We start from the raw sequence: 22445 nt of genomic DNA, 5'->3' as shown, positions 1-22445 counted from the left end.
TGATCAGGCTGTTTTAGGAAATATTGCAATACATTAGTGATTCTCAACTTTCAGCATGTATCAAAATCATCTACAGATCTGGTAAAAACACAGACAGCTAGTCTTACCCACAGAGCTTTTGTCCACTAAGCCTGTGGTGGGACTCAACTTTGTAAAAAGTTCCTATGTGATGCTGAGGCTGCTGGTTTGGGAATGACACTTTGAGAACCACTGCAGTATATTATGCTGACATATGATTCTCATTTCCCCAGGGGAGGGTCCGAGACTGACTTTGGCTGTGAGACTTCTCCTTTTTCAGCCCAAATTCAACAACGGTTATTTGGTATCTTCAGGAGACAGAAAAAGGACTAAGATTCACTTTTTCTCTCATAACCAGTCAATAATCTACTGTGAAAAATATATATACAATAGAATGTATATTAAATAATGAAAAAGCAGATCAAATGCAGCAAGAAAACTAGGAAGTCAGAGATGAATTTTGACTGTGGGAGGAGATTTGTAAAGGTGTCATGGAGGAATTAAGATATTAGTGGACTTTTGCTTTCATCATTTTCATTTCACACACCATACTCTACTATAATTGCCTGTTGGTTTGACTGTCTCTTATATTGCCCCTGTGGTAAGCCCAGCATCTGGGACACCTCTTGCATAGTTAATGTAGGTTGGGCCAAGGTTGGGGTTGAAGGGTAAAGTTTGCAAGGTGGGCCGTGCCCAGACTGTAGAGTACCCTGACTGCCCAGACTGAGGAGCCCAGGTAGTAATTACTACTATATGTAGTTATTAAAATGTTTAGAGAGGGAGTGGCTGATGATAACTTTGGTAGGAGTACATAGCACAGAACAGAGAAGGGAGAGTCTGGAGGTAATGGACCTGCAAAGATGAAATCCTGGACTCAGATGCAAGAAAATTCAATGAGCAGAAGAGACACTGTAGAGAGAAAATGAAGAGGAATAGTGATTACTGTTGGGAGCAAGGGAGAGGTTGGTAGTGAAGAAATTTCATCTGAACCATTGAGACAGTAGTGTTTTCCAAAAGGGAGAACTAGGAAATGTTGGTTCTGTTTTTTGGAAAGAATGAAGGAAGCAGGGCAAGTCTGGAGAAAATGTATACAAAGTATGTGATTCATCTTTGTCAAACAGGCACAGTTCCTAGCCTTAGGTAGTCTTTTCACTAAGGTACTCATTTATGTTTACTGAGCTATATACTCTAAAATGTCTAAAGGCTTCTTCCCTTTTCCTTCCAACCAACCCAAACTTCTTTTTTTTCAGTGTGCTTTTGGAAAGTGAAGGAGCAAAAGACAATATGATGTAAATGTTTTCGGTTTTGGGCTGAAAAGAGACTATAGAAGTGCCTCAAGGTAGCTTCTTAAGTCACTTTCATCTTCATGCTTCCCCACCTGATTATAGAAAAAAATTTTTTAAAGATGTATTTTTTTATTTATTTCTCTCCCCTCCCCCCCCCCAGTTGTCTGTTCTCTGTGTCTTTTTGCATCTCCTTCTTTGTCCACTTCTGTTGTTGTCAGCAGCATGGGAATCTGTGTTTCTTTTTGTTGTGTCCTCGTGTTGTGTCAGCTCTCCATGTGTGTGGCGCCATTCCTGGACAGGCTGCACTTTCTTTCACACTGGGCAGCTCTCCTTACGGGGCACACTCCTTGTGCATGGGGCCCCCTATGCGGGGACACCCCTGCGTGGCACGGCACTCCTTGTGCGCATCAGCACTGCGCATGGACCAGCTCCACGCGGGTCAAGGAGGCCTGGGGTTTGAACTGCAGACCTCCCATGTGGTAGACAGACACCCTAACCACTGGATCAAGTCCGTTGCCTGATTGTAGAAATTGATTTTGATGTATGTACTCTCTTGGTTCATTCTCCTGATCACCATATCTTATCTTCCTTTGTTTTTCTGGATATATCAGTCAGGATTCACTTGTAGAAAATAGAAACATCTTTAGCTATTTTGTAAAATAAGAGACTTAGTAAAGGGAAATACGTGATTATAAAATCAATAGAAAGGTTGGAAAAATGGGGTCTAGTTAGGGTGTCCAGAGATGAGACCCACACGTAATCCTAAACTGGACTGCTAAGGGAGTCGTTCCTCCTGGCACAGTCAGGAAGGTGGGAAATCTGGAAACCAACACTGGATTGCTGATTTTAGCAACATGGCACCTTAGCTAAGACTCAGGGATCAGGTTGCCACTATTGTCACACTATGTCATAGTGTGCCACACTATGATAGGCTCACTGGCAAAAAAATGGCAAACCAAGTTTGGCTGACCAAGATGATGGTGTAAAGTGCTCCAGAGTTCCATTTCCCAACATAATCTTTGAGCAACTAGCAACAACTGGCAAAGCCATCTTCTTCAAAACCCCAGAAAAGAGTTCAAGGGTAGCAGTAACTAGGTGAGTGCTGAGTCAATAAAATGTGACTTAAAACTGGTAGGAGAAGGCTGTGGAAACTTTGCTGGTCCCTCCCCAGCCATCTTCCCTGGTTTGGTGTGGAGCTAGCCTGCACTCTTGTTTTGGGTCCCCGGCACTGTTCTGGAAGGAACAGAGTAACTCCTACATGCATCCAGGGAGCCTGTTTACGTTGGTGCCAGTCTGTCAGCTGGCAGACTGAAAGAGTGAACAAGGACACTGATCTCTGGTTTGCCCTTCTGGAACTGACCCTACAGACATAAGCACCTTGTAAACAACTAAAGCAGTGTGAGAATTAAGTCAAAGTGGCCAGGGGCAAAAGATTACCTGCTTTAAGATAAACAGTAAAAGTACCCAGGAGGAAGGAAAGTCTTTTTCATAATGAATATAGAGGGCATTTGGATTACAGTGAACAGGGGAATTCTTAAGGCCATGGGTCCAAGCCCAGAACAAGATGCAGGCTTAGAACAGGGGGAGAGGCCCATGGCCCACTGGATGGAACGTGGGAGAGTGTGGGCTATGGTGTAGACCACTGGCCATGGGGTGCAGTGATGCCCAGAGATGTACTCACCAGATGCAGTGAATGTGTCATGATGATGGGGGAGAGTGTTACTGTGGGGGGAGTGGTGGGGTGGGGGTGGTGGGGGTGAATGGGGACCTTATAATTTTTGAATGTAATATTAAAAAAAAAAAAAAAGAACAGGGGGAGAGGAACATGCATTTTCACCTTGGTTTGATCATCTTGATAAAAGGGAGAAATTCTGAAGAAGAGCACTAACCAATGTAGAACAAATTTCCAAAGGCTGAAAGGTGGTTTTTGCATTTGTTTGTTTGTTAGCTCCTGGAAAGCAAGGACATCTCTGTCATATCTCTATCTGAACACAAACTTAAGGAACAGACTGCTCAGGGACTAAGTGTAAGTGTGCAATAAATGATTACAAGACAAATAAACAGGAAATGATGGCCTATCCAAAGGAACAATATAGAACTTTAAAAATCATCGATGAAGAATACAAGACTGTGGACATATCACATAAATACTTTAAAAATTATCTTCAGTATGCTCAAAGAGATTAAAGAAACTGAAATTTTAAAAAGAACCAAACACAAATACTGGAGTTGAAGACCACAATAACGGAAATGAAAAATTCCTTAGAGGGTTTTAACAGCAGATTAAAACTGACAGAAGAAAGAATCAGTAACTCAAAGAAAAGGCAAATTGAAAATATCAGGCTGAGGAACAGAAAGAGAAAAGAATGAAAAAGCTAACAGAGCCTAAGAGAACTGTGGGACACCATCAAATGTACCAATATATACTTTATGGAAGTCCGAGAAAGAGAAGAAAGTGTCAGAAGGATTTTATTCAAAGAATTAATGGCGGAAAACTTTCACAATTTAATGAAAGACATGAATATAAATATTGAAGAAGTCCAGTGAACCCAAAAAGGATAAATTTAGAGAAGCATTCCCAGATACACTGTAGTCAATTGTTCAAATGCCAAGAATAGGAGAGAATTCTGAAAGCTGCAAGAGAAAAGCAGCGTGCTATGTATGGGAAACTGCAGTAAGATTAGGTGTTTTTTTCTCAGTACAGAGGAGATAAGAGGCAGTAGGACAAAATATTTAAAGAGCTTAAATAATTGCCAACCAAAAATTTTATATCCGGGGAGACTGTCATTCAAGCTGAGGGTGAGATTAAGACATTCCCAGATAAATGAAAGCTGAGGGAATTTAGCACTAGATCTGCCCAATGCTAATGGGAATTCTTAAGACTGAAAGTAAAGAACACTAGGCAGTTGATCAAAGCAACTTAAAGAAATAAAGACCTCCAGTAAATATAACCATATGGGTAATTATAAATGCCAGTACTGGTGTATCTTATTTATTTACTTATTTATTTAAGATTTATTTTATTTCTCTCCCTTCCCCTCCCCGCCCTGCTGTTGTCTGCTCTCTTGTGTCCATTTGCTGTGTGTTCTTCTATGTCCACTTGCATTCTCAGCAGCACTTGGAATCTGTGTCTCTTTTTGTTGTGTTGTCTTGCTGCATCAGCTTTCCGTGTGTGTGTGGTGCCACTCCTAGGCAGGCTGTGCTTTTTTCGCGCAGGGCAGCTCTCTTTGCGGGATGCACTTCTTGCGTGTGGGACTCCCCAGCACGGGGGACACCCTTGTGTGGCATGGCACTCCTTGCACATGGCAGCACTGCATATGGGCCAGCTTACCACATGGGCCAGGAGGCCCTGGGTTTGAACCCTGAACCTCCTATATGGTAGGCGAATGCACTATCAGTTGAGCCACATCCTCTTCTTGTATCATATTTATTTGTATGTAACTACACTTTTTACTACTTATAGGTACTAAATTGCAAATACACAGGAATTAATGATAAATCTATGGTTTTGGACATACAAGGAAAAAGTTATAAATTGTAACAAGTTCAACAAATGGTGGTGGAACAGAGAGGTACAGAAAGAGTATTTTTGTATAGTGTTGAAGTTAATTTGGTATTAAACCAAACATGATTGTTACACATTTAGGATGTGAAGGATAAGCTGTTGCATCTGGCCCCTCCTATGACCAAAAAAGAGGCACAACACTCAGTAGATCTGTTTGGGTATTGGAGACAACATATTCCTCATTTGGGTGTGCTACTCCAGCCTATTTACTGAGTGACCAGAAAAGCTGCTAGTTTTGATTGTGGACCAGAACACGAGGAGGATCTGTGACAGGTTCAGATTGCTGTGCAAGCTGCACTGCCACGTGGACCATACGATCCAGCAGATCTAGTGGTGCTGGAACTGTCGGTGGCAACTAGAGTTGCTGTCTGGAGCTTTGACAGGCCCCTATAGGAGAATTACAATGCAGATCTTTAGGATTTTGGAGTAAGTTCCTGCCATCCTCTGCAGATAACTACTCTCCTTTTGAGAAACAGCATTTTGCCTGCTACTGGGCCTTAGGAGAGATGGAATACTTAACCATGGGCCACCAAATTACCATGAGACCTGAGTTGCCTATCATGGGCTGGGTGTTGTCTGACAACCAAACCATTAAGTTAGGCAGGAACAGCAGCACTCCATAATAAAGAGAAAGTGGTATAAACAAGGTAGGGCTTGAGTGGGTCCTGAAGGCACAAATAAGTTACATGAGGAAGTAGTCCAAATGCCCATGGTCACCATTCCTTCCATGTTACTTTCTCTTTCCAATCCACAGCTATGGCCTTTTGGGGAGTTCCTTACAATCAGTTGACCGAGGAAGAGAAAACTCAGGCCTGGTTTACAGATGGTTTTACATGATATGCAGGTACCACCCAAAAGTGGACCACTGCAGCACTGCAGCCCCTTTCTGGGACATGCCCGAAGGACAGTGATGAGGTCAAATCCTCCCAATGGGCAAAACTTTGAGCAGTGCACCTAGTTGTTAATTTTGCTTGGAAGAAGAAATGGCCAGAGGTGCATTTGTACAGATTCATGGGTTGTTGCCAATGGTTTTAATGGATGGTCAGGAATTTGGAAGGAACATGATTGGAAAATTGGTGTCAAAGATGTCTGGAGAAGAGGTATATGGGTAGATCTTTCCGAGTGGGTAAAAAACATGAAAATATTTGTGTCACACATCCCCAGAGGGGATTCAGCAGAGGAAGAGGAAGAGTTTAATAATCAAGTGGGTAAGATGACCTGCTCTGTGGCTAATGCTTAGCCTCTTTCCCCAGCCATTCCTGTCATTGCCCAGTGGGTTCAAGAACAAACTGGCCATGGAGGTAGGGATGGAGGTTATGCATGGGGTCAGCAACATGGACTTCTCTTCACTATAGCCACTGCTCAGTGCCCAATCTCCCAACAGCAGAGACCCACACTCAGCCCCCAATATGGCACCATTCCCGGAGGTGATCAGCCTGCTACCTGATGGCTGGTTGATTACACTGGATCACTTCCATCATGGAAGAACAGCAATTTGTTTTAATTGGAATAGACACATATTCCAGATATGGGTTTGCCTTCCCTGCACACAATACTTCTTCCAAAACTACCATCAGTGGAGTTACCAAATGTCTTATCCACTGCCATGGCATTCCACACAGTATAGCTTTTGATCAAGTAACCCACCTCACAGCAAATATGGTGGGAATGGACACATGCTCATGGAATTCACTGGTCTTACTGTGTTCCGCATCATCCTGAAGCAGTAGGATTGATAGAATGGTAAAATGGCCTTTTGAAGACTCAGTTATGGTGCCAACTAGGTGGCAATGCTATGCAGGGCTAGGGTAACATTCTCTAGGAGACTGTGTATACTCTAAATCAGCATCCACTCTATGGTGCTGTTTCTCCCATAGCCAGGATTCACAGGTCCAGGAACCAAGGGTGGAAATGGGAGTGGTATCACTCATATTGCCCATAGTGATCCACTAGGAAAAATTTTGCTTCCTTTTCCTGCAACCTTAAGCTCTGCTGGTTTACAGATCTTAGATACAGAAGGAGGAGTGCTTCCACCAGGGAACACAACAATGACTCTATTGATCTGGAAGTTAAGACTGCCACCTGCCCACTTTGCCTCTGAATCAATAGGCAAAGAGGGGAATTACTGTACTGTCTTGTATGATTAATCCTGACTATCAAGGGGAAATAGAACGACACCCATAATGAAGTAAAGAAGAGTTTGTCTATAGAGTACAGGATATCCCCTGAGGTATCTTTGTATCCTCACGCTCTGTGATTAAAGTCAATGGAAAATTGCAAAAACCCAATCCAGGCAAGACTACCAATGGCTCAGAGACTTCAGGAATGAAGGTTTGGGTTATCCTACCAAGCAAAGAACCATGGCTGAGATTCTTATTGAGGGTAATGGGGACATGGAATGGGTAGTGGAAGAAGGTAGTGATAAATATGAACTTCAACCATGTGACCAGTTACAGAAATGAGAACTGTAATTGTCATGAACATGTCTTCTCCATTTTAACTATGACTATGTATGTACATGAAACAAATATCTGTTTTCCTCCCTAACTTTTCCCCTTATTATATGATATAAGTTGTATTATTTTCATGTTATAATATTTAAGGATGTTAAGCGTACATATTACCTAAGGACTTGCAACCTACTGTGGAGGGAATTAATGCTTTCCCATTTATATGCAGGACAGTTGAATAGTTTTTTTTTTTTTGTGTGTGTGTGTGTATATATATATATATGTTAATGTTTTTATTTAGAGACTAAGTATGGTTTAAAGTAATGTGTATGGCTGCCAAGTTGACAAAGGGTGGTTGGTGATGGTTAGACAAATATGTCGACTTGGCCAGGTAATGGTTCCCAGTTGTTTGGTCAAGCAAGCACTGGACATTGTAATACAAGAACATTTCTCAGACTTTGTCATTGTGAGTTGATTGCATAGATGACTGATTACATCTACAATCAATCAAAGAGATTGCCATCATCAGTGAGTGATGTCTTATCCAATCAGTTGAAGGCCTTAAAAGGGGAAGTGGTTTCAGCATTTAGAGGGACTTTCCAGCTCCACTTTGGATAGCCAGCATCTCCTGGGAACTTATCAAAGACCTTCATTGGGGCCCCTGGTTTGCAGCCTACCTGTGGAATTTGGACTCATGCATCCCTGTGTTTGTGTGAGAGAATTAAAAAAATCTCATACCATTTACAGATATCTCCTGTTGGTTCTGCTTCCCTAAAGAACCCTTACTAATACAAAACTCTTGCTTTGTAAGTAGTTACTTTAAATGTAAATGGATTAAAATTTCATTCAAATGGCAGAGATTGGCAGAATGGATAAAGTAGCATGACCCAACTCTATGCTGTTTACAGGAGACTCACATTCAAAGACACAAGTATGTTGAAAGTGAAAGAATGGAAAAAATTCCATGAAAATTGTAACAATAAGAAAACTGTGGTGGTTATATTAATATGCGATAAAATAGAGTTTATGTATAAAACTGCTACAAGGGATAAAAAAAGATACTATATACTGGTAGAGGGGTCTTCTACAGGAAGACATAGCAAATAAAAACATATTTGCATATATATGGCAGAGCTCCAGAATATATGAAGCAAATATTGAAGATTTGAAGGGAGAAATAGGCAGTTATTCATTAATAATAGGAAACTTCAACATGCCACTTTCAATAAAGGATAGAACATCTAGGAAGAAGCTAATAATAAAAGACTAGGTCAATACTATAAACCACCATTAGACCTAACACTTTACCCAGCAGTAGCACAATACACATTCTTTTCTAGTGAGTGCATGCAGGTCATCCTTCAGGCTAGACCATGTCTTAGGTCACAAAACAAATCTCAATAAATTCAAACATATTGAAATCATGCAATGTATCTTCTCTAACCACAGTGGAATGAAACTAGAAATCAAGAAGAGAGGGATAACTGGAAAATTCTTGAATATGTGGAAATTAAACAACACACATTAAACAACCAGTGGGTCAAAGAAGAAATCACAAGGAAAATTAGGAAATATTTTGAGGCCAATGAAAAGGAAAACACAATATACCAAAACTTATGGGATACAGCGAAGGCAGTGCTGAGAGTGAAATTTATAGTGAAACATTAAAATCATTAAAATCATTAAAATCACACACACAAAAAAACTTCATACTAGAGGAACTAGTAAAGAATAGCAAACTAAACCCAAAAAGAACAGAAGGAAGGAAAAAAACAAAGATCAGAACAGAAACAAATGAAATAGGGAATAAGCAAAATAGAGAATCAATGATATCAAAAGTCAATTCTTTGAGAAGATCAATAAATTGACAAACCTTTAGCTACACTGACAAAGAAAACAGAGAAGATATAAATAGCTCTAATCAGGAATGAAAGGGATAACATCACTACCAAACATACATAAATAAAAAGGATTATAAGGGGATACTATGAATGAATTGTATGCCAAAAAATTAGAAAATCTAATGAAATAGACAAATTCCTAGAAACACAACTACATGCACTGACTGACTCAAGAAGTAGAAAGTCTCAACAGACCAATAATAAGGAAAGAGTTTGAATCAGTAATCATAAAATTTTCAAACATTCCCAGAATTAACACCAAAACTGCTAAAGCTTTCCTCAAAAAATTGTAGAGGAGGAAACACTCCCTAACTCATTCTATGAGGCCATCATCACCCTAATACCAAATCCAGATAAAGATACCACAAGAAAAGAAAATTACAGACCAATATCCCTCATGAATATAGATGTAAAAATCCTAAACAAAATACTAGCAAACCAAGTTCATCAGCACATTAAAAGAATTACACAGGGAAACGGACTTTGGCCCAGTGGTTAGGGCGTCCGTCTACCATATGGGAGGTCCGCGGTTCAAACCCCGGGCCTCCTTGACCCGTGTGGAGCTGGCCATGCGCAGCGCTGATGCGCGCAAGGAGTGCCCTGCCATGCAAGGGTGTCCCCCGCGTGGGGGAGCCCCACGCGCAAGGAGTGCGCCCGTGAGGAAAGCCGCCCAGCGTGAAAAGAAAGTGCAGCCTGCCCAGGAATGGTGCCGCCCACACTTCCCGTGCCGCTGATGACAACAGAAGCGGACAAAGAAACAAGACGCAGCAAACAGACACCAAGAACAGACAACCAGGGGAGGGGGGGAAATTAAATAAATAAATAAATCTTAAAAAAAAAAAAAAAAGAATTACACAACATGATAAAGGGAGATTTACCCTGGATATGCAAGGGTAGTTCAGCATAAGAAAATCAAGTAATTTAATACATTAATAGAACAAAGGAAAAAAAACCCACACCACCATCTCAGTTGGAAAAAACCCTTTGACAAAATCTAACACCGTCCTGATTAAGACCCTCAAAAATTAGGAATATAAGGAAACTTCCTCAATATGTTAAAGGGCATATATGAAATACCTACAGCTAATACATACACAACATTGAAAGACTGAACACTTTCCCTCAAGATGAGGAACAAGACAAAGAAGCCTATTGTCACCACTATCATTCAACATTGTACTGAAAGTTCTAGACTCAGCATTTATGCAAGAAAAAGAAATAAAAGGCATCCAGATAGGGAAGGAAGAAGTATAACTTTCCCTAATTGCAGTGACATGGTCATTTATACAGAAATTCCTGAAAAGTGCACAACAAAGTTATTAGAGCTAATGAACAAATTCATCAAAGTGGCAGGATACAAGATAAACATGCAAAAATCAGTAGTGTTTCTATATTCTATACTCTAGTAATGAACAATCTGGAGAGCTATTTAAAAAAGACGAATCTGCTTACAATAGCAACTAAAATGGTCAAATATATAGGAATAAATTTAACTAAGGATGTAAAGGACTTAGAAATGGAAAACTATAAAACATTTCTAAAAGAGATTAAAGAGGCCTAAATTATGTAAGAAAATTCTGCATTCATGTATCGGGAGACTAAATATTGTTAAGATGTGAATCCTATCCCAAGTGACTAACAGATTCAATGCAATCCCAATAGAAATTTCAACAGCCTTCTTTGTTGAATGGAAAAATCAATTATCAAATTTATATGGAAGGATAAATAGCCAATGACATCTTGAAAAAGAATAAAAAAAACCTGGAGGACTCTCACTTTCCACATATTAAACTTACTATAATGCTATAGTAATGAAAACAGGTGGTACTGGCCCAAGGAAAGACATATAGACCAATGGAATCAAATTGAGAGTTCAGAAATAAACCCTCACATTCACGGCAACTTGATTTTTGACAAGGTTACCAAGTCCACTGAATGGGGAAAGAGTAGTGTCTTTAATAAATGGTGCTGGAAAAATGGATATCTGTATGTCGAAGAATGAAGGTATAACCCTAACTCACACCATATATAAAAATTAACTCAAAATGGATCAAAGACCTGAAAATATAAGAATCAAAACTAGAAGATACATAGGGAAACATTTTGAGGACCTTGTGTGTGGCAATGGTTTCTTAGACTTTACACCAAATGCTCAAGCAACAACAGCAACAAAATAGATAAATGAGACTTCATCAAAATTGAAAACTTCTGTACATCAAAGGACTTTCAATGAAAGTAAAAAAGCAGCTTACAGAACAGGAGAAACTATTTGGAAACCACATATCTGATTAAGGTTAACTATTCAGAATATGTAAAGAAATCTTAGAGGTTAGCAACAAAAAGACAACCCATCAAAAGTGGGGAAAAGACTTGAATAATCATTTCTCTAAAGATGTATACAAATGGCCAACAAACACTGTAAATATCCTCAACATTATTAACCATTAAGAAATTCAAAATCAAAATGACAATGTGATACTATTTCATACTCACTAGACTGGCTACTCATAAAAAAACAAAAGGAAAACAGCCAGTGTTGGAGAGTATATGGTGAAATAAAAACACTCATTCATTGTTGGTGGTAATCTAAAATGGAGTAGTCTCTGTCGAAAACAGTTTGGCTGTTCTTCAGAAAGTCAGTATGAAATTACCATATGACCTAGCAATCCCACTTCTAGGAATATACCTGAACAAATTGAAAGCAGGGTGTGGCAGTTTGATATTATTTATGAATTCCAGAAAGAGATATGGATTATGTTTGTAAATTGGTCTGTTCCTCTGGTTGTGATGACCCTTTGATTGTTTTAGATTCAGCTGAGACATCTGATTAAATTAAGCCAGATGTCTGAGTAAGATTAGGGCTTTGATTCAACCACGTCATTAGAGAGTGACTCAGCACCGAGTCCCAGCCCCCTTGTTGGGTTGATAAAACAGACTCTCACACAGAAGCAGATACACAGCAGAGCATAGAAAAAGACACAGCTGGAGCCCTAGATGAGACATTCATCTACTAGTTTAAAGTTGACCTTGTGAAGAGAACAGAGCAGCTGAGCCCAGGAAGAGAGACAATCCCTCTAGTTTACAGCTGAGGTTGGAAGAAGCTGGGCCCACAGAGCCTGAAAAGGAAGGAGGAAGGCTGAGCCCTCGCAGACATCACCCCTCATCTTGCTTCAACATGTGGCAACAGACTTTGGGTGAGGAAGTACCTCTCATGGTACCTTGAGTTGGACTTCTTAGGACCTTGTAACTGTAAGCTTTTACCCTAAAGAAATACCCTTTATAAAAGTCAACAAATTTCTGGTACTTTGCATTAGCACCCCTTTGGCTGACTAATACACAGAGACTTAAACAGATATTTACCCCTCATCTTCATAACAGCGTTATTCAAAGTTGCCAAAATGTGGAAGCAACCTAAGTGTCCATCAACAGATGAATGGATAAGCAAAATGTGTTACATACACAAAAAAGGATATTATTTGGCCAGAAAAAAAAGTGAAGTTCTGATACATGTGATCACATGGATGAACCTGAAGACATCATGTTGAGTGAAATAAACCATGCAGAAAAGGAAAATATTGTATGATCTCACTTATATGAAATCATTAAGATATGCAAATTTATGAGTCAGAAGTTTTATCAGGAGCTGGCATAAGGGTAAGGAATGGGAATTTAATAGATAACTGGTACAGAGTTTCTGTTGTGGTTGTGTTTACTAAAAGTTGCTGAAAGCAATGTACCAGAAATGGGTTGACTTTTACAATGGGGTTTATTGTCTTGCAAGTTTACAATTTCAAGGTTGAGAAGAGTGTCCAAATCAAGGCCTCATCAGGTAACACTCTTCCTGAAGACCAGCTGTATGTGCTCCTGGACTCTTCTGTCACATGGGAAGGCACATGGCAGAGTCTGCTTGTCTCTGCCTTCTGCTCTGGGCTCCATTGCTTTCAGTTTCTGGCTGGTCCATCTGTGGCTTTCTCTTTCAGCTTCTGTGGGTTCATTTCTGGGCCTCTGTGTCCTTCTGTCTCTCTGTATTCATCCTGTTTATAAAGGACACCAGTTAAGAGGATTAGACCCATACTTTGTCATGCCTCACTGAAGTAATCTAACCAAAAGGCCCATAACTGAGATAATCTAATCAAAAGTTCTCACCTACAATAATTTCACACCCACAGGAATGAATTAGCTCTAAGGATATGACCTTTTCTGGGGTCCATAAAAGCCTCAAATTACCACAGTAGTAATGGAAATGTTTTAGTAGAGGATCATGTTAAGGTAACACAACACTGTGAAAGTAATTAATAGCACTATATTGTATATTTGACTGTGACTAAAATGGGAAATTTCAGGTTGTAAATACATTACTAGAATAAAAACTTTAAAAACCATAGGGCACTACAGTACAAACAGTGAACCCTAATGTAAATTATGGACTACATCATTTAGTCATATAATTGAAATATTATTGTTTTATCAATTGTAACAAAAGTACCACACAAATGCAAATTTTAATAATAGGGAAAACTCTGTGTGTGTGTAGGGTATATGGGAACTGTGTACTTTCTACATAATTTTTTTTTGTGTAAACCTACAATTCCTCTGATAAAAGCTATATATATATCTGGCAAACTTCAGAAAATAATGTCAACCCACAGAAGAAGTAACTTCAACACTGCTACAGAAAAATGGAAAGTTGCCATGCATGTGCTTGCCAAAAGAAACATCAGCAACTTCTGCCTTCCAAAGAGTATGTGAGTACATCTGAGCAGTGGATTTTAAGTCACATCAAGAACCTGGGCTGCAGGAGTGCTTTTAATTCTACATCCTCTGCTGTTCAGGAAATCATATTAGAAGAAGGATGGAAAGAGTATTGATTGGAAGTCTGTTATATTCACCACATTGATCATTGAACTTTACTTTTCGTTGAATTCAGATATTTGACTAGGTGAGGTGAGCCTTATTTCATGATTATACTTTTGGGAAAGCCCTATCTTCTCCACCAAAGCTGTTGGTGGGTCTAATTCTTCAGATCTAGTATGCCAGAATCTATGAATTTCAGCATACTTTTTTGTAACTGTGGCAGTTTGAGATTATTTATGAATTCCAAAAAGATTATGTTTGTAAACTGGTCTGTTCCTCTGGGAGTGACACCCTTTGATTGTATTAGAATCAGCTGAGATTAAATTATGTTAAGATTAGGATTTACATGTCAGTAGAGTATAACTCAGTTTAAGTCCCTGCCTGCTTGGTGGGCTGTATAAATGGACACTCAGCCAAGAAGAGATACACAGAGGAAGGGAGCTCCATGGACATGGAAGAGGATGCTCTGGCCCTGGGAAGAGAGATGAGCCATTTGCCTGATAGTTTGCAGCTGAAGGAAACAGAACATCTGAGCCTTAAGCCAGCCTATAGCTCATATGGGAAGATGCTGGGCCCACAGAGCCTGAAGAGGAAGAATGAAGGAGACAGGCAGACATCACCTGCCATCTTGCTTCAACATGTGGCAACAGACTTTGGTGAGAAAATACCTCCTATGGTGCCTTGAGCTGGACTTTTTAGGGCCTTGTAACTGTAAGCTTTTACCCCAAATAAATAAAATATAAAATCCAACAGATTTCTGGTACTTGGCATCAGCACACCTTTGGCTAATACAGTAATGAACCTCAGTTGGGTTTGTGTATGCTTAGTCTTCATATTTGATGGCTCCTAAAGTATGATTGTTCATATAATGATATATAAAAAAAAAACTGGATGGAATTTTGTCTCTAAATATTCCCATGTGAAATTAATAAAGCTATATTTGGTTTAGGCCCACTTAATATTCATTTTATATCTCTTTTACAAAGTGTTGCAATGCAAAACTAATGTATTTGCATGCAGTCTATATGTGAAACATTAATGACACATTTATCTTTAAATTTTGATTTATGCCATTATTTATTTGCCTTAAGGCTTTTTTAGGGGATATATTTTATATCTTCTGTTTATATTCATATGTATTTGTAGCTTGCAGCCTAGAAGGGACAATTTAATGCTAAATCAGGTTTTGTTCAGTCAGCAAGATATGAATCCAAAAGAGAAAACCTTAATGTGAGATGGCAATTCTGTCTAAGTCTAAGTCTAAGAAAAACTGTTTTCTGTGAGCTAGCTGTTGGGAGCAGATTAGTGATCAGCAGATGGAGAACTTTTTGCCTCTTTCCAAATGGGCTTTCATAGGGATAATTTACTATTCCAATGGAATAGAACAAAAGCACATAAAAGTTACAACTACAATGCCTTCAGAACCAAACATAAATTATTTTTGGATTATTTCCCATTTTGGATTATCTGACTTCTACACAATCTCTGGTTAGCACTGATATCAAACATTAATTTAATTCAGCAGAAGAATGCTTTATCAATGATTTAAAAACAAGTTTGTTGTTTTTTATCACATTGTAGAATATTGCATGGAATTCCTGTTTTGGGTGACCATCAAGAATATGTCACTGCTCCTCCAGCAACACCAGAGAGATTACCTGAATTGACACAAGGAACTGGATACCGTGCTCACAAACCACAGATGCTACTCTTGGGAGAGGAAGTAAGAACTTCCTTTAATATTAATTTTTCTCTACCACTGAGCTTCACAAACTTTCAGTCTAAGTTCTCCTGTACAGTCTTAAAAATGACTGAGGAACTCAGGGAACTTTGGTTTATGTGGGTTATATCTATTGACATTTACTATATTAGCAATTAAAACAAAATACTTATTAATTAAAATAGCAGTAGTAAAGTGATGTATGTTAACATAAATACCATATTATCTGAAAACTATATTTTTGGAACAAAATATTTAGTGAGAAAATTAGGATTTTTTTTTGCAAGTCTTTTAAATGATTGGCTTAACAAGAGACAGCTGGAATGCTCAGTTCTGCTTCTGCATTCAATTTTGTGATAGGTTGTTTTGGTTGAAATATATGAAAAAAATCTAGTCTCACACAAATATGTCATTAGAAAATGAAAGATTATTTACATAGCCTTTTTATGTAATTATGGATACACTTCTTTGATAATACACCAAAGCTTAGTAAATGGTAGTTTCTGAAAAGTTATTTGTGACTTTTTGTGTGATATATTTATCTTTAAAAAAAAAACAATTAAAAAAATTAAAGGAAAAATAATTATTTGTGAGACTTCCACTTCTGAGGAAGATGGAGAAGTACTTTTGCCTGTTCTTTCCACTAAATGCAATAAAACCTTGGCAATAAGAGTATAAGAAGGGAAGTGGATTTGGCTCAACTGATAGAGCATCCACCTACCACATAGGAGGTCCAGGGTTCAAGCCCAGGGCCTCCTGACCCATGTGGTGAGCTGGCTCACGTGCAGTGCTGAGGCACACAAGGAATGCCATGCCATCCAGGGGTGTGCCCTTCATAAGGGAGCCTCACACTCAAGGAGTTTACCCCATATGAGAAAAGCACAGCCTGCCCAGGAGTGGTGCCACACACATGCAGAGCTGACACAGTAAGACGATGCAACAAAAAGAGACACAGATTCCTGGTGTTGCTGACAAGAATGTGAGTGGACACAGAAGAACACACAGCAAATGGACACAGAGAGCAGACAACTGGGGGGTGGGCAGGGAAGGGGAGAGAAATAAATAAAAAATAAATCTTTTAAAAAATACGAGTATAAGAAAACCCTGAAAGATGAAGAGAAGTCACACTGGCTAGAAACCTCAGGTCCCAAAAAATGGCATGGTGGTAAGTTCTATGGGTTTTATTTTTGCTTCATGTTTCCTAAACTTGGAGCTGAAGAAAATGGTAATCTGAAAATGCCAACAGGTAAAGAAAAAAATGCTCAACAAAAGCCTCCTCTCTCTAGCAAAAGGACCAGGCAAGGGGCAATGTATCATGGCAATAAACTTTTAGACATTAAATGCTATACTCTAGAGCCAAATACCACAGACAAAACAGTGGCCCCACCTTTACCCACACCAGCAAAGACTGAAAGGAGAGCTTAGACTTCTACCCTTACCAGACTCTAATGAGGTGCCCTAACTTTCCTGTTGGATTTGTCAGAGAAAGCTGAGCATGGAGCTGAGATATGCATCTTAATATGGCAATATTGAGCCTTCTTCTCTTTAGTATCAGTGGAGACCACATGGGGATCCTGGACTTCCACCCTCAGCCAACAATAAAGAGCACCCTTCCTCCATCTCTAGTAGTGTCAGAGGAGGCCCAGTGGAGGGTCAATACTTCATCATCACCCACTGTAATTTTGAGGTCACCCCCTTAGTGTTAGTAGAGGCCTTGTGGGGCACAGTAATCAGGGATCCCTACCTTTCCCAGTGATGGAGGTATCAGTGGATGCCTAGCAGCAAGCCAGAATTTCCAACCTACCCAGCAGTAGCAAAGAGACTTTCCACCCCTTCATGATTCAAAATCAATGTAGATTGAGTGGAGAAGAAATGTAGACTGAGTGGAAAAGTTGGACATTCTATGCTCATCAGGAAGTGAAGAGACAGCACTACCCCTTCCCTTGTCAGTGGTTTTAGAGGATGTCAGTTGAAACAGAAGATTTAAATAAGATACAGAGTCCTATAGCATAATATTCAAAATTGCCAAGTTTCAAGTGAAAATCATTCATCATACTAAGAACCAGGATAATCCCAATCTAAATGAAAAAAGACAATAAAAAGATGCCAACACTGAGATGACAGAGATATGAGAATTATCTGACAAATTTTAAAGCAACACACAAAAAATGCTCATTAAGCAATTATGAACATGCTTGAAACAAATAAAAAAAATAGAAAGATTCTGCAATGAAATAAAAAGTGTTAGTAAAGAAATAGAATACATAAAAAGAGGCAAATGGACATTTTAGAATTAAAAATACAATAACAGAAATTAAAACCTTAGTGGATGGGCTCAAAAGTAGAGACATGAAAGAGTCAGTGAACCTGAAGACAGAACAACAGAAGTTACTCAAACTGAACAACAGAGAGAAAATTGACTGGTGGATATAACAAAAGATCTAACATTTGTGTCATTGGAGACCCAGGAGAAGAAAAAGAGGGGGAAAGACTGAAAAATGGCTCAAAGAAATAATGGCTGAAAACTCCCCAAATTTGGCCAAAGGCATAAATCTGGGAAGATGAGTGAACTCCAAACACAACTTCCCAAATTTGGCAAAAGGTATAAACCCAGGGAAGTGAATAGACTCCAAACAGGAAAAAAAAAAAAGCCTGAAAAAAAGTAGACATCAAGACACATAATAGTCAAACTTATGAAAAGTTAAGAAAAAGAAAAATTTTGAAAGCAGCAAAAAGAGAAATGACATGTTACTTAAAGGGGAAAAATAATTTGAATGGCAATAGGTTTTTCATCAAAACCACAGAGATCAGAAGGAAGTGCCACAACATTTTTCAAATGCTGCTGGAAAACAACCATAAACCTGGAATCCTATATCCATAGAAAATGTCCTTAAGGAATGAAGGGAAATCAGGACATTGTCAGATGAAATTACTATGAGAATTTGTCACCAACAGACCTACTCTAAAAGAATGGCCAGAAGAAGTTCTTTAAACAAAAATAAAATGATAAACAATTTTTTTTTTAAATAACAAGAAGGGAGAATGAACACGTAAAGCAAAAATATTGGTACATACAATAAGCTTTCCTACTTTTGCATTTTCTAAATTATGTGTGTTGTAGCAAAAATTATCACACTGTTGTGGTTGTAAATATATACATAGGAAAGATTTAGGACAATTGTGGTATAAATGGGGAACAATAAAGTGAATAAATGAAAGAGGTTGTTGATGTGGGAGGAGTAGGATGGTGGTGGGGGATATATGGGAACCTCTTATATTTTCTAATATAACATTTTTTGTAATCTATGTATCTTCAAAAATACAATTGAAAAACATGATGGGGGTGGAAGTGTGGGAAGTGAGGAATATGGGAATCTTTTATGTTTTTTAATGTAATGTTTTGTGATCTATTAACTTTAAAAAATAATTAAAAAAATAAAATAAAGAACAATTAAAAGACAGAGCTTGACATAGTGGATTAAAGAACATGACTCAACCACATATTATCCAAAAAAAAATTCACTTTAAATATAACAATATAGATAGGTTGAAGTAAAAAGGATAGAAAAAGATATATCATGCAAATATTAATCAAGGGAAATCAGGTATATTAATATCAGATAAAGTAGAATAATTATATGCCTAAACATCAGCCAAAAATTATAAGCTATACCAAGAAAAATGAACCTATAGCTCAGTCAAGGGAAGAAATAAAAAACTTCAGAGGAAACACAGACTTTGGAACAACTAATCAAAGAAGTTTGAACAAATGTCCTAAATCAATACAAGGAGATGGTGGAATATATGGTTAGAAATAAACAATGCTGAATATAGAGCTGTAGCAGTTTGATATTAATTATGAATTCCAAAAACAGATATTTGATTATGTTTGTAAACTGGTCTGTTCCTCTGGATGTGATACCCTTTGATTGTATTAGATTTAGCTGAGACGTCTTTGATTAAATCATGTTATGATTAGGGCTTTGATTTGACGATATCAGTAGAGTGACTCAGAGTTGAGTCCCTGCCCCCTTGGTGGATTATATAAATGGATGCTCAATCAAGAACACAGAAAAGTAGATACATAGAGAAGATACATAGAGGAAGAGAGACGGCTCCATAGACACGGCAGAGATCCTAGGAAGAGAGGTAAGACATTCACCTGAAAGTTACAGCTGATTTTGTGAGGAGAATAGAGCAGCTGAGCCCAGAAAGAAATGAGCCCTTCAGCCTATGGCTGAGATCAGAAGAAACTGGACCTATGGAACCTTAAGAGAGAAGAGGAAGACTGAACCCTCACAGACATACCCACCATCTTGCTTCAACATGTGGCAACAGATTTTGAGTGAGGAAGTACCTCTTATGGTTCCTTGAGTTGGACTCTTTGGGGCCTTGTAACTCTAAGCTTTTACCCCAAATAAATATCCATTATAAAAGCAACAGATTCCTGGTACTTTGCATCCGCACCCCTCTGTCTGATTATAACAAGAGCTAAAGGATATTAAGAAAAAAATGTGTGAACAAAAAGAAATAGAACATTTTAAAAGATACATAGAAATTATAGGGATTATAGGCACAATTATGGAGATTAAAAATACACTAGAGGTATACCACAGCAGATTTTAACAGGCAGAAGAACCAGTGAACTAGAAGACAAGACAATAAAAATCATACAGTCAGAAGAACAGATAGAGAAAAGAATAGGAAAAAGTGAGCAGTGTGTACAGAACTTGTGTGACAGCATGAGCACACTAACAGGCACATGGGAAATCCCAGAAAGAGAAGAGAAGGGAAAAAGGGCAGAAAGAATATTTTAGGAAAAATTCCACAATTTAACAACTCTTATGAAAAACATAAATATACATGCCCAAGAAATGCAATGTACTCCAAACAGAATAAAGCCAAATAGATCTAATCCAAGACATGTACTAATCAGAATTTCAAGTGCCAAAGATAAAGAGAATTCTGAAAGCAGCAAGGAAAAACAATCTGTCACATAAAAGTGATCCTCAATGCAACTAAGTGCTAATTTCTCATTAGAAACCATTAAGGCAAGAAGGCAGTCATATGACATATTTAAGGTACAGAAGTAGAAAAATGTCAGCCGCCAATTTTTTATCTGGAAAAACTACTTCAGAAATGAGGGAGAGTTTAAAACATTCAAAGATAAACAGAACTGAGACAGTTTGTCACCCAAATATTTGCCCCACAAGAATTACTAAATGGAGCACTTCAGGATGAAAAGAAAAGACAGGAGAGTGACTTGGAGCAGTGTGAAAAAGTGAAGGTTTTCAGTAAACATAACTAAATGGGTAAATGCAAAACCCAATGGCACTGTATCTTGAATATATAACTCTAACCTTTAATTTCTATAAGAGTTACAATTGAATAAGTCATAGTCATATTTCCTGATAATGGACACACAAAATATAAAGAGGAATATGGGACAAAAAACAACATAAAGAGGGAAAATGGGATATGGAAGAAGAGAACATGTATACTATTAAAGTTAAGTTGGTATCTTTTCAAATTAAGTAGCTTCTAAGTGTAGGTTGCATAATACAAATCCTGGGGTAACCACATAGAAAATATTTTAAAAATGTACAGCAGGATCTCACAGACTGCCAAAGTAGATACTATCCCAAGTAGTGGGGCTCCTGAGGGCTCTGGAGACACCCAGGTTCTACGGCCATGGCAGATAGCTCCAGAGTTTGGTTCCTTGCCAGTGGTCCCTACTTTGGAGCTTGTGCTCCCAAGTGTTGACAGATATAACTTCTCTACACATGCCTTTTCTGTCCCTTTTATTTGAACATTTAATTGGTACTGGAGTTGGTAGGTGTGCTTCCAAGAGACTTGAATCCCATGTGCCAGCTGGGCCCTGAGCCTCAGTGGGGTTGCAACACCTATTCTCCATTTGATTGGACTCACCCAGGACAACTAACAAGGAGGTAAGGATGGACAACCACCACACCAAGAAACTGAGAAAGTCTACAACTGCAAGCAAGAGAGGCCTATCCATTAGCTCTATGGGACTGAATTCCCCTCTCAATTACCATCCCAGAATCCTCAGGATTGGGGAATAAAATATGGACTAGAATGGACTTACTGGTATTCTACTGTAGACTTATTGTGATTCTAGCAATGGAAGAAATTATATGATATTTTAAAAAGATTTATTTATTTTTATTTATTTCTCTCCCCTTCTCCCCCTACCTGGTTGTCTGTTCTCTGTGTCTATTTGCTGCATCTTCTTTGTCCGCTTCTGTTGTTGTCAGTGGCATAGGAATCTGTGTTTCTTTTTGTTGCGTTATCTTGTTGTGTCAGCTCTGTGTGTGTGTGGCGCCATTCCTGGGCAGGCTGCATTTCTTTTTGTGCTGGGTGGCTCTCCTTACGGGGTGCACTCCTTGCGCATGGGGCTCCCCTACGAGGGGGACACCCCTGCGTGGCAGGGCACTCCTTGCGTGCATCAGCACTGCACATGGGCCAGCTCCACATGGGTCAAGGAGGCCTGGGTTTTGAACCGCGGATCTCCCATGTGGTAGACGATGCCCTAACCACTGGGCCAAGTCTGCCACCTGAAATTATTTGATTGATGTGGAGACAGTGGCCACTTGAGGTGCTAAAGTCAGGGAGAGGGACAAAAAGATGTAA

General features: G+C 38.9%; 1 protein-coding gene across 1 annotated transcript in view; it reads left to right on the top strand.

Annotated features, from left to right (window-relative positions):
- Positions 1 to 22445, top strand: part of TTC6 (tetratricopeptide repeat domain 6) — a 377901-nt gene that overhangs the window by 205485 nt on the left and 149971 nt on the right. The window contains exon 7 of the mRNA XM_071213958.1: positions 15656 to 15797. Coding sequence (XP_071070059.1) covers positions 15656 to 15797 — 142 coding nt within the window. The remainder of the gene's footprint in view (positions 1 to 15655; positions 15798 to 22445) is intronic.

Source organism: Dasypus novemcinctus, chromosome 3 (assembly GCF_030445035.2).
Source record: "Dasypus novemcinctus isolate mDasNov1 chromosome 3, mDasNov1.1.hap2, whole genome shotgun sequence".
Lineage (NCBI taxonomy): Eukaryota > Metazoa > Chordata > Mammalia > Cingulata > Dasypodidae > Dasypus > Dasypus novemcinctus.
This window is presented reverse-complemented; position numbering and strand designations above follow the sequence as displayed.